Genomic DNA, 12499 nt, shown 5'->3' with positions numbered 1-12499 from the left:
CCCAAATTCATGTCCACTGGGACAGGCTGCCCGGCTTCTCATCCTGGGCTGCCACTTACTAGCTGAGTCACCCAGGTAGGTTACTTAGGGGTTAAGGTTCGGCTTCCTCTTCTCCTAAAAAAGGGCTCAGTTGTTAAGTGAGACCGATCCCCTCAGAAGAGCTGAGCACAGAGCGAGGCACTTGATGAGATTCAATCAATATCAGCATTTATTATCATCACTGCTTTTCTTATTTGCACCATTATTTTGTGAAGTTCCTCTCACCCCCTTGCTGAGCTTAAGATGGAATCCCTGAACGTGAACTAAAATCACCTGCCAAAGAGAGGCCCTGTCATCTTGGGGATGTCACACAAAGGCATGTTCAGAAGTAAGAAACTATTTTGAAGCTAGAGAGGGCTTGGTGGGTTTTGTTTTAGACCTTTGGAGCCCTGCACAGGGCTCAACAGAAAAGGCAATTTCCATCGAACAGGGAGCTGGAGGAGGCTACTTGGTAGCAGAGGGAAGCTGCTACCCAGAAAATAAATGGGCACTTCTCTCAAAATAGAAGGAGGAGCGGCATCCTTAAGAATGGCACATATCCAGAGAAAACTATAATTTGAAAAGATAACGTGCACCCCTATGTTCATTGCAACACTATTTACAATAGCCAAGACACGGAAGCAAACTAAACGTCCATTGAGAGAGGAACAGAAAGAGAAGATGGAGTACATATATACAATGGAATACCACTCGGACATAAAAAGGGTGAAATCATGCCATTTGCAGCAACATGGATGGACCCAGAGATTATCACACTGAGGTAAGTCAGAAAGAGAAAAACAAATACCTTACGATATAATTTACATGTGAAGTCTAACATATGATACAAATGAGCCTATCTACAAAACAGAAACAGTTACAGACGCACAGAAAGACATGTGGTTATGAAAGAGGAGGTGGGTGGGGGAGGGAGGGATTGGGAGTCTGGGATTAGCAGATGCAAACAATTGTATATACAAAGGATCAACAGCAAGGTCCTACTGCATAGCAAAGGGAACTGCGTTCAGTATCCTATGATAAACTATAATGAAAGAGAAAATGAAAAAGAATATACGTGTATGTATAGCAATCACTCTGCTGTACACAAGAAAGCATCACAACACCGTAAATCAACTATACTGCAAAAAAATAAAACAAATAAATAAAAATGGATGGCTGCTGTGGGACACACCTCATTGAACACCTTTGAAAAGACATTGTGTGGGGGCGTGCAGAGCTTCCCTAGGTTGTCGACTCCTTACTGGGAGAGCAAAGTGGTTCTGCCCTTGCCTTCTTGAAGAAGGAAAAGGAGAACAAACTCCTGTGGGCTGTCCCCTTGGTCAGCACTGCATGCGTGGAGGCAGGTGACCAAGACACCCCCGGGTAGGGGGACAGTGGCCTATTCCACTCTGAAGGCCATGGAGGAAGGCTTCCTCTTGAATTTCAGCCCAGCTCCTCACTGATGAATGATCTTGAGCAAATTAACTTTCCTGAGCCCCTCTATTCATAAAGATTGGGACCACAGTGAGATTTTCATGTGTGGGGTGTATGAGTGTGACGATGACATGGAGGAAAGTTGCAGGTGACACTCGCTGTGAGGGAGGACTTGAAGGGATAGCATCCTTCCTTCTCCACGGGGACTCAGAACCTAGATGCTTCAGGAGTGTTTGTAGTTGGAACACCGGTGAGTGGCTAAATGTAATTTTCTTCTTTTTAGTTTTAGTCTTTCCAGGTTTGAGAGTGGCAAGGGGTTTCCTCGAGTTCTCCGTCGTGTCTGTATATCTGAGTCTGGGGGAAGGATAGGGAATGACGGGGGGCAGTATGCAGGACAGGTAGGGGCTCAGCTAGTCTTCATTACACCTTGAACGTGGGGGTGCCCTCAGGTATGCCTGCAGCCCTGCGACTCCTGGGAGGAGCAGGAGCTGCTTCTCTCACGCTCGCGCCCAGGACTCCCTCCTGCCATCCCACACCCTCCCTGGTGGGAGGTCTGCAGGTCATTCTGGCTCACCAGCCAGGTTCTGGACTTCCTGGTTCCCTAGACTCAGGGGGTCATGGGGAATCCTGGAGGTGAGTGTGAGACCCCCAGGAGTCACAGGGCTGCAGGTATACCTGAGAACACACCTAGGAAAGGGTGTAACAAAGACTAGCTGAGCCCCTGCTCATCCTGTGTATACCCGGCCGTTCCCTATCCTGCCCACCGACTCAGGTAGGTGTGTGTGTGTGTGTCGCTCAGTCGTGTCTGACTTTTTGTGACCTCCATGGACTCCTCTGTCCATGGCATTCTCCAGGCAAGAATGCTGGAGTGGGTAGCCATTCCCTTCTCCAGGCAAACTTCTGCTCCAGGAATTGAGCCCGGGTCTCCCACATTGTAGGCAGGTTCTTTACCATCTGAGCCACCAGGGAAGCCCACTGGCTCTGATACACAGACACAAAGAAAAACTAGAGGAAACCCTTTGCCATTCCCAATCTTGTCAAGAGGAGAGAGACAGAACATGTCTCTCCAGTTCCTCCTACCTTACCTAAAATCTAAATTCCCAGGCTCTCCAAAAGGGCCTCAGCCCACACTCCCACCCTGTGTCCTGATAGTATCTTCCATGTGATCCACCGCATACCTCTCCCATGCGTGTCTGCAGGTCTTACCCATCTGGAATGTCCTCTACTGGCTCCAATCAGATCCGATCAAGCCCACAGGGGTGTCCACCCCCGGGTAAGCCCTCAGTTACACTCATACACGCGTGCTTCTGGAAAACACATTCTGAGTGCCTGTACCGTGCTGACACTTGGCAGGTTCCAGGTCCCAGAGAGAACAGCATGGTCCTTGCCCCTCAAGGAGCTCCAGAGGGAAGATCCACCAGCAACAGCCAAAGTTGGTGTAGGCAGAGTGGGCAGTGAGGGCAAAGTGGGAATTCCTTCCGAAATTACACACGGTGTAATGCTAGGTAATAAATTAAGTTTTAAAAGCCCAAGGTTTTCTCACAGTTGTGGGCCTGACCACTTGAGCCACAGCCCAGGCCTCTGAAATTCTTGAGGGTTCCCTGTCTGCCCCTCCTGTAAACTGGAGCCTGCAGACAGCTTCGGGGCAGGGAGTTTTGGCTGTTAGCCGTCTCCATGGAGGCCCGAAAATCGGAACCCAACAACGTCTGTCCCATCTTTTCTCGTGATGAGGTATACACACTGAGACTGGGCTCCCTCCTCTGAGCCTCCATTTCTGTATCTAGAAATGGGCACAACTCCACCACAGGGATGAGGGAAATCAACAACCCAGGAAGTCCTCTGTGCTTCCATCATCATCACAGCACAAATGAAACAACCCCAGAGACCCTCTCCCCTCCATTGACCCCACAGCGGAGCAGGGGTTAAAGCCCCTGCAGACACACTTCAGGGTCTGCCCCTCTGCCCGCCAAAGATGACACACACAGAATGCCCTGATTTGAAGCAGAGCAAGCCTGGGTCCCACAGCACTGCCTTCCCAACAAGCTTGCCAAGGCAGGCCTCGGGTCTCAGGGGGCCTCCCTGGTGCCTGCAGCAGCCCAAGGCTGAGTGCTTTTCTGTAAAGAGTCGACTCCCTTCCGGTGCAGGGCCTGGGGTGAGGATCGCACTGACTGCAGCTGCTCCTCTGGTTTTACATACTTTTTGCACAAGCAGGGTTCATCTGGGGCCCTAAGCCAACGTATAATCCTGCTGTGCCCTCCCAGAGGTTTTACAGACAGCTGGGACGGGACACCACAGGCTTCTAAGAATGGATGAGGGCGGAGCCCCCGCGCAGAGCGCCCTTTGATTCCCTCCTGCTCCCATCTCCGAGGAGTCCAGTGCTCACACGTGGCTGTGAGCGAGGTCACGGCTGACAGTACTGACCCCCACTGGGCTTCCCTGAAGTGTTTTTGTTGTGTTTTCAGTCACTCAGTCGTGTCCGATTGTGTGTGACCCCACGGGCTGAAGCATGCCAGACTTCTCTGTCCTGCATCAACTCCCGGAATTAGGTCAAATTCATGTCCACTGAGTCAGTGATGCCATCCAACCATCTCGCCCTCTGTCGTCCTGAAGTGTTTACCCCTCCCCTTGTCTTCTCTCCACAAATCAAAACCCCATTTCCCAAATCATGTCAACGGCGACTTAGGAGAGAAACAAGCTTAGCCCGTGGAGCCTGCCACCTACCTTCCTTGGTCTATATTTGAGAATACCAGGCTGGGGGAGGGGGCCAAGGGCCCCCAGATCCCTAGCCCAAGGTGTGACCTGTGGGGCAGCTTGTAGCAGTACAGCATAATAGTTAGAGAATGGTCCTTGGTGCCAAGCAGTTTTGACTGTGAACCCTGACTCTAACAATAGCTTTATCACCAGGCAAGTCGCTTAGCTTCTGCCCAGAGGGTCTCTGTCAGTGGAATGGGAACAGCCAATCCGTTGCTGCTAGGACACTGTCAGGATGCAGCACAGCGCAAGGGCTGGAGCTGAGTGTCAGCATGGTCTTCTGGGAGGAAGGACCTCCAGGTGGTTCCTGTCCTCTGGGGTGGAGTCTCCTTCCGTCCCTCAGTAGAAGGGACAACCATTTGGCCCTGGGACATTCCTGGTGTTCCCTCGGCATCTTGGGGGTCTCGCCTCCACAGCTGACTCTCCTTGTGACCTCCTGCAATGAGCTGGTCCAACCCTGCCAGTCAGACAGGGTCTGCTGTCCTGGGCTCTGCTGTTTCACCATCATTTGGGGGCTTCCTGTCTTACCACCATGCAGAACAGTAACAACTGAGGACATAAATACATGGTGGGTTGACCTGGTCATTACTGACCAGATTAATGATCAATCATCAACCTGGTGATTATTTGGTTGTAACACTGAACTGCACTGATGCTAAACTTGACTGAGTGTGAAACCAGACCTTTTATGCCTCAAACGCTGAGAAGGTTTAAGGGGCTCACTGCCAGAACACGTCCTGAGTGATGTCCCGGCCCTTTCAGGATGACCATCATGACAGCCGCCATGGTCTCAGAGTCTACGCTGTCCAGGGTCCTCAGCCCCTCCATGCAGACCGTGTGGCCAGGGGTACAGGGCTGAGGGAAGTGTGCCTTGTTTCAAAAGTCTCTCAGGAAGCTCAGATATAGAGAAGCAGCAGCAACAAAACCATCCTGCTTAGGGGAGAGATGGAACCTGCAGGGTCTCGGGGACTATTTTAGGATCTGCCCAGAAGACTCAGGAATAGAGCCAAATGAGGAACCCTGTCCCAAGGGGCCTCTGGACATGGAGAAACTTTCTCCATGAAGTAGGTGTCCCTTCTGGCCCTTCAGCCTGGGTGTCTACTCAGCAGGGTGTAGATCACCAGTAAAGGTCCATGGGGCACTGTGAATGGCCTTCTAAACAAGCCAGGGGACAGTTTTCCCCAGGCCAACTCTGTGCCTGGATATATGCTGGGCACCCACCTCATTCCACACATATACACATAAGAGATCATCCTACAATATATATAGGCACACACTTACACAGCCTACACCTAGACACACCTTGTGTGTGTGCTTCGTCGCTAAGCTGTGTCTGACACTTTGTGACCCCCCTGGACTGTAGCTCACCAGGCTCCTCTGTCCATGGGATTCTCCAGGCAAGAATACAGGAATGGGTTGCCATTTCCTTCTCCAGGGGATCTTCCCGACCCAGGGATCAAACCCACATCTCCTGCATTGCAGGTGGATTCTCTACCGCTGAGCCACTGTAAACTGCAGACCCTAACCCACTGCAAACAGTCTGGTAGGTGAAACAATAGTTCAGAAATTCCTACCCTGAGCATTCTACACAAACACCATCTCCTTGCAGGACCGGGGGAAAGCCCCTCCCGACCCCTCATGGTTGAGGTTCTTGTCCTTTAAGATGGTATTTTAATTACCTAGTATCCAACATGCAAGTCAGGAGCTTTGGCTTCTTTCGGTAGTGACCTCTGGACAACCCCCCGTGGACATCTTGCAGCTGAACTTTCCTCCCACCCAGGGAAGACAGAGCGGGAGCAGGGGGGAGCCGGGAGACGTGTAGCTGCAGAAGAGGAGGCCCCAGCTCCTCTAGGCACAAGCTGTGTCTGCCCAGGCAGGTTGTCTCCTTTACGGCTCCCCAGGAAGGACAAAGGGACAGGGCAGGAGACAGGGCGTCACTGAGGACCACAGCCACAGGCCTCCACACTGTGGCTGGGCTAGGTATGGATGTGAGGGGAGGCTGAACATGGTGGCCAGGGAGGCAGGAAGAGACCCCTGGAAGAAGGGGGGGCAGCTACTATTCCAAATCATAAATAATGAGAGATGAAAGAGCCAGGCAGCCCCCTCTCCACCAGGCTCTCAGCCCAAGTCAGCGAGAAGGCCAGTGGCCAAGCAGAGATTGAATCTCCTGAACCTGGGCAGCCCTCACTGTGTGAAAACAGAACTGGGGGTCCACATATTCTGGAGGGGAGGTCAAGCCAAGTGGAATTTAGCAGGCAGGGAATCTGCAGAAGTAACATTGCTGCCCTCTGCCCTCAGCAGAAACCACGAGACCCTCAGGAGGGTAACGTCACTGCACAGAAAGGGGAAATGCGGCTGCTCCCGAGTCCTGAGACCTCGCTCAGCTTCACGGGCCAGGTGTGCATTGAAGACAGAGGATGAGGCCAAGCCCTGGGCAGCCACTGATGGATCCAAGGACGGCCCCCCTGCCCTCCTGGAAGATACTCCTCTCGCCTACCTGGTCATGACACAGCCCCACGGCCACCCACCCCCACCCCAGGTGCCCAGCTTTCCTCAGACATCGATGGAGGGGCTGGAGCAAAGTCCGGGAGGTTGGGGGAGATGAAGACCTTTACGCCAGCCAGCACACCCCTTGACTGGGAAAGGAACTGCCGGAATAAAAGCCCTGCTTTTGCATGCTCTCCCCGAGGATTTTCCCATCCATTGAGTAAACTCTGGGAGTTGGTGATGGACAGGGAGGCCTAGCGTGTTGCAGTCCATGGGGTCCCAAAGAGCTGGACACGATGAGCGGCTGAACTGATCTTGTGTTCAGTCCCACAACAGTCCAAAAAGTACATGACACAAGTGATTACTTGGCCCGCTTGAAGGATAAAGCGACAGAGGCCGGGGCAGGGAAATGAGCCCCAGATCACGGAGCAAGTGGTTTGCAGCGCTCCCCGCACCGGGCTCTGTACCCCGCAGTTTTGCACAGGGAGCAGACGCCCCACCTGGGCATCATGGGTGAGGGGTGCCTCCTAGGCGGCCTCCAGGAGGAGACCTGCCTGGGGCTGCAGCTGCTTGTCCCTTCCCCTCTCTGCATCTCCTACTCTCCTGCCACGGAGGAAACGAAGGGACAGGGACAACTGCCAGGAGAGACGCAGAGAAGTGTGCCCTGAGCGCGCTTACCTGCTCTGGTCCGAGTCCTGAAGGGAGATGCCGGAGTCCCAGTCCACGTCCCCGGCTAGCCGCTCTAGGACCCAGGGCAGAAGCAGAGATTAGGGCAGAGCCAGGAACTGGGCTCTCAGCTGCCACTTAATGAGCACAAGCTTGGAGGAGAAAGTTTTCTCCAGCAGCCATTTACTCCCCCAGATAATTCCGACTCCCCCAGGTGGAGGCTCAGCCTGTCACAGTGACTGCTGGTGGGCACTGTCGTGAGCTGAGGGCTCACAGGGGTCTTCTCAAGTGTTGGGTGTGGAAGGAAGGAAGGGAAAGAGCCATGGCTAAGGCCTGAACACTTGCAGCCCTGCGACCACCTGAGCTCAGCCCGCTGGCCTGGAGGCTGGGTCTCTCTGTGGGGAGGGGCTCCTACCCGAGGACAATGAAGTCCACCGCAGGCTGAGGATGTGTCATCATCAAAAAGCTACTGTTGAAAGAACCACAGGGAACAAACTGTGGGAGCTTCCCTGTGGTCTGGGACAGGGGTCTCCAAGCTCTGGGATCTAATGCCTGATGATCAGAGGTGCAGCTGATATGGTAATAACAGAAATAAAGTGCTCAATAAACGTCATCCTTGAATCATCCTGAAACCATCCCACCAGTCTGTGGAAAAATTGTCTTCCATGCAACCAGCCCCTGGTGCCAAAAGTCGGGGACTGCTGTTCTGGGGGGTTGGGGGAGCCTTGAGCAGATGGGGCTGGCTGTGAGGTGATGTAGAATCTGTGTCAAAGCCCAGACCAAGAGGACAACCTAGGAATCTGGTGATAAACAGCTGCGCTCTCCCACTTTCCCACCCCTCCCCTCCGAGGTAACCTTCATCTCCCTTCCCTTCTCCTAGACTCCCCCCACTGCCCCCAGCTCCCAGACCCAGAGAGTGGGCCTTACCTGGCACAGCTCTATCCCAGCATGAAGTCCAGCCTGGGACTCCCACCTTGGAGGGGCCCTGCCCCCCAACACTTAGCATCTCCTGCAGCAGAAGGCGGTTCCTCTCCACACGGTCAGACAGGGACAAGGTGCTGCCCCCAGTGCCCAGGGCCCCGAGGTCCCTGGTTTTCCAGAGCTCCCCCAAGAGGGCTGGCCTGGGGACGAAGTTTTCCTCGGAGGTCGGAGACAAGCTGTCCAGGTCTCCCTGGGTGCTGAGACCATCCTGCTGGGGGTGTGACCTTCCTTTCCGCAGGGTGAGCACGTGGGTGGTTTTGTTACAAGGATGAGAGCCCCCTGGCTGGCCGGGAGTGACCTTGTGGATGGGGACCTCTTGCAGAGAGCTGGGCCCAGGCGGCAGAGCTCTGTCGTACTCAGACCGTGTCCAAACAGCCTCTGGAGGCCACGGGCTCCTCCTGTTCCTGCACTTGAGTCCGGGGGCAGGCGACCTGGGCGGCCTGGGGTCCCCGTTCCTGGCAGGCTCCTCCTCGGTGACGCTGCAGTCCAGCCACCTGTCATTCGAGTTCTGCGTGTGATGGACCACCACAGCCTCGGGCGGGGAAGGCCCCTCTGACGGAGGCTTGGTCCCACCCACCTTGACTCGTCTGGCCTTGGGTTTCTTGAGGGCCGGCCGCTGGTGGGAAGTGAGGCCGGGGCCTGCCCCCTGTCTGCCCGCTGTCATCCTCTCCTTCAAGGCCCTCACCTTGGACTCCAGCACGGAGGGGCCCTGGAGCTGTATCCCCTGTGCCCCGGGAGGCTGGGCAGCCTTTGGGCTGGGTGTTCCGTCTTCTCGAGGGCAGGGCCAGGGTCTCAGGAGGTGTCCGTTCTCCGGCTGTGGCTCAGGCCCACTTCTCTCCACAGCTGAGGTCGCCTCCACGGAGCTGGCCATTCTGCTCCCTATTTGGGGTTCTCTGGAGGAGAAAACAGACAGAGCCCTTAGACCCACTGCCTGGCCAGCTCCCACGACCTCCTGGGTCTCCATAGTTGGCCTGTCTGGAGGAAGACAACTGGGGGGTCAGATCAGGGGGTACCCCTAGACAATGTGAAAACACCTTGGGGAGCACAAGTCTTTGGATGGTGCAAATAAGTCATGACTGAGTTTTTTCTTCCAAGTCGGAGTAGTATTCTTATTTTTCTACCCCCATTTTACAGGTGGGGACAGTGAAGCATCAAGTAACAGCTAATCTTCTGCCTAGTGTAGACCAGAGGGAAAATGGGGGCTGGATTCCCAGTCCCTGGCTTTGTGTTTTGCTGACAGGTGTCAGGCCTCAGGGGAGGATGGCAATTTCTGCTCATGCCCACAAGCTCTTCCCTTTCCAAAGGGAACCAATGCAGAGGATGGGCTTCAGGAAGATACCACCCAGGATCAGACCCGCTGGTGGGAGGTGCCCCCTCCCTGTGCTCAAACCACAGGCGTGAGCAGAGCTGTGCCCACAGGGCAGCCAGGATCAGGCACCAAGGCCTTTCAGCGTCTGCTCGGTGCGGGGCCGGCCTGAAGGTACTTTCAAACGCTCTCTCTTAAATTCTTATGCCATTCTTCCGGAATAGGGTTATGACCCTCCTTTTTACAGAGAGAGAGATGGAGGCCCAGACCCATTAGGAGACACCAAAGCTGAGGGAGGCCTGGCTAGGAACGCAAAGCTTCTCCTCCCAAGGTCAGGGCTCTTCCAAAGCACCCAGTGACCAGAACCCAACTCCTCTTAGTCCTACACAAATACTGGTCTAGACAGGTGACCTGCCCAGACGACCCGCTCCTTGGTAGCTCGCTTGATGCCAATGTCTTCACAGGGAATAAAAGTGAGCTCGAGATTTTACTCGCCAAGCAGTTCTGTGCACACATACAAGCCACAATGTCTTAATATTTATCCTGTTCTCTGAGAATGCCCCTTCTACACCATACATCTAGGAATGTCCCAGTGCATGCATAAAAATCCACATTTACATAAATTACAAACTACGGGTTAATTATTCACCTAATACTGACTAAAGATTCACTACAAAATTCTCTTAAATGCCAAGCCCCTCTATAGTCATTTATTACAACTCAGTTTTTAATACATTTCATGAATACACATGTTCCATAAAGCAAAACACACACACACGGTCTGTATGTTACGTCAGTTTTAAGCCTGTGACGTTTAATGCCTGTCTCCGGGAGGACGAGGTCAGTCTCTCTACCAGTTCATCTAATTGGCCAACTTTGTCGTCACAGCCCAGCCACCGAGTCCTCTCTTCTGAGGTTCGATCCAGGAAGCAGGGGATTTGAAGGGTATGGGTGCAATTTCCGTCACATTACAAGAGCCTTCAGGTAAAGTCTGGAACAGCATTCCAGAGATCACCCTCTCTAGTGACCTGTTAGGATGGATGAGACTTTCCTCGGGGGAGCAGTGGGTCCCGACTAGTGCGCCTCGGGGCCGCTGAAGTCTAGGGCCGAGCGCTGTGCTCGTCTAACCCCAACCCCGAGACGCTGAAATGAAGACGGTCGTGACGGGCAGGGCTCCCCCCCGCGACCCTTCCTTCTCGCTCCCCCGGTCCCGCCATCCCCGGCCCGCCCGGGGCCTCGCCTCCTCCGTACTCACTGAAGGCTGCCGCCGGCAGGTCTGGCCGCCGCCTCCATCCCCTCCATCCCCGGGGAGGCCAGGCCCTCCTCTCGCCCCCTCTCCCTCCCGGGCCCGCGGCGGGGAGCCGGGCGCGCGGGCTCCGGCCCGGGGCTCGGGGAGTGCGGCCCGCAGGCCTCGGCTCTCGGGGCGCGCCCGGCTCGGCTCCGGGCTCTGCGGGCCGCCCCGGGGTCCGGGTGGGGTCGGAACCGGGCAGCCGCCCCGCGGGCCGCGGCCTCCCTCCGGGTCCGGGGAGGGGACGCGGGGTCGGACGGCGAGGGCGCGGGAGGGCAGGAAGCGGCATGGGCAGCTAGCTCTTGGCTCGGCCACGGAGGGGGTGAGAGGCCAAGCCCGGCGCCTCCCCCGGCCGGGACGGGAAGAGGGAGCGGGAGAGCAGAAAGGAGGCGCGGCGGAAGGGGCTGGAGGAGCAGCCCTCGCTCCCACCCCGCCCCGCCGCCCCGCGCGCTCCTCGGGGCCCGGGGCCCGGCCCCCAGCGCCCTGCAGGGCCGCCCCTCCCGGGGGCCGTCCAGACGTCTAAGCCGCCGGCCCGACCGCGAGCTCGGGGCTTCGGACGGGGCGGGGGCGGCCTTGCGGGCCTCCGGACCTCACCCCTCCCGGCCCGGGTCGCCCCGTCCGCTGGGAGGGCGCTCGCAGCACTGGCTTCGGGGAGAGCGCGGCGGTGAGACGCGGCTCCACGTGAGCCGAAGCTGCGGAAACACCGCGCTCTCCCCCGAGCTTCGCGGCGAGGCGTGTAACCCTACACCCGGGGCGCGGGGCGGGGAGGACCGGCCGCCGGCTGGCGGCTGTCGGGGTGGAAGCCGAGGAATGCCCTTTGTCTGGACAACTTTTCCGGAGGAGGCGCCCTTTCCGAGGGGCTGTCTCCTTGGAGGTCAAGGTCATTTGTTTCCGCTTTCTAGCAGCGCGAGGGGGCACACGTGGTGGACGCGAGTCTCCTCTTCTTGTCCAGCTAAGGGGAGAGCCAGGTGCCTGCATGACGCCAACCAGACGCCTTGGATAGGGACCGGTTCTGGGGGGACCTTGGGGACTCCTGAAGGACCCTTGTCACTTTTCCCAGACCTGGCAGGAAGTATTAATAGCTGCGAAGGACTTGACCTGCAGCGGTGGCCCCAACCAAGGGAGCACGCTTTTGCTATGGTCCGGCCCTTCCTTTCTGGATCATCTCTGCCTTCTGCCAGCCCAGATAAAATCCTGTAAACCTCGAAAGACTCCTTCCTCACCTCTGTGCGCAATGTCAACCCGACCAACAACATTTTCACTATTATTGGGGAACTGTTATGAGGCAGAGCACTCTATATTGGATGTTTTAGACCATTAGAACAACCCTGCAAAGTAGGTACAGTGTACCCCCACTTTAGGAATACAGAAATTGGGATAGACAGAAGTGATGGGGCTTGCCCAAGGCTACACAGCTAGTATATCCAGAGTCTGAACCCAGTTCTGTCCAGGTCCAAGACTCTCTGCCTTGCTTCTTCCTTTCAGAGTCAACTCTTTGGAGCTCAGACTCTTAGAGATTTCAGTTCCCCGCCTCCCCTAGAAGTTAATGATCTGTAAGGTAAGTTTCT

General features: G+C 55.6%; 1 protein-coding gene across 1 annotated transcript in view; it reads right to left on the bottom strand.

Annotated features, from left to right (window-relative positions):
- Positions 1-10945, bottom strand: part of KIAA1614 (KIAA1614 ortholog) — a 41733-nt gene extending 30788 nt beyond the window's left edge. The window contains exons 1-3 of the mRNA XM_068985785.1: positions 10899-10945; positions 8284-9230; positions 7369-7432 (exon numbers count right to left, since the gene is read on the bottom strand). Coding sequence (XP_068841886.1) covers positions 7369-7432; positions 8284-9230; positions 10899-10945 — 1058 coding nt within the window. The remainder of the gene's footprint in view (positions 1-7368; positions 7433-8283; positions 9231-10898) is intronic.
- Between the last annotated feature and the right edge of the window lie 1554 nt (positions 10946-12499).

The sequence above is a fragment of the Capricornis sumatraensis genome, chromosome 14, assembly GCF_032405125.1.
Source record: "Capricornis sumatraensis isolate serow.1 chromosome 14, serow.2, whole genome shotgun sequence".
NCBI lineage: Eukaryota > Metazoa > Chordata > Mammalia > Artiodactyla > Bovidae > Capricornis > Capricornis sumatraensis.
This window is presented reverse-complemented; position numbering and strand designations above follow the sequence as displayed.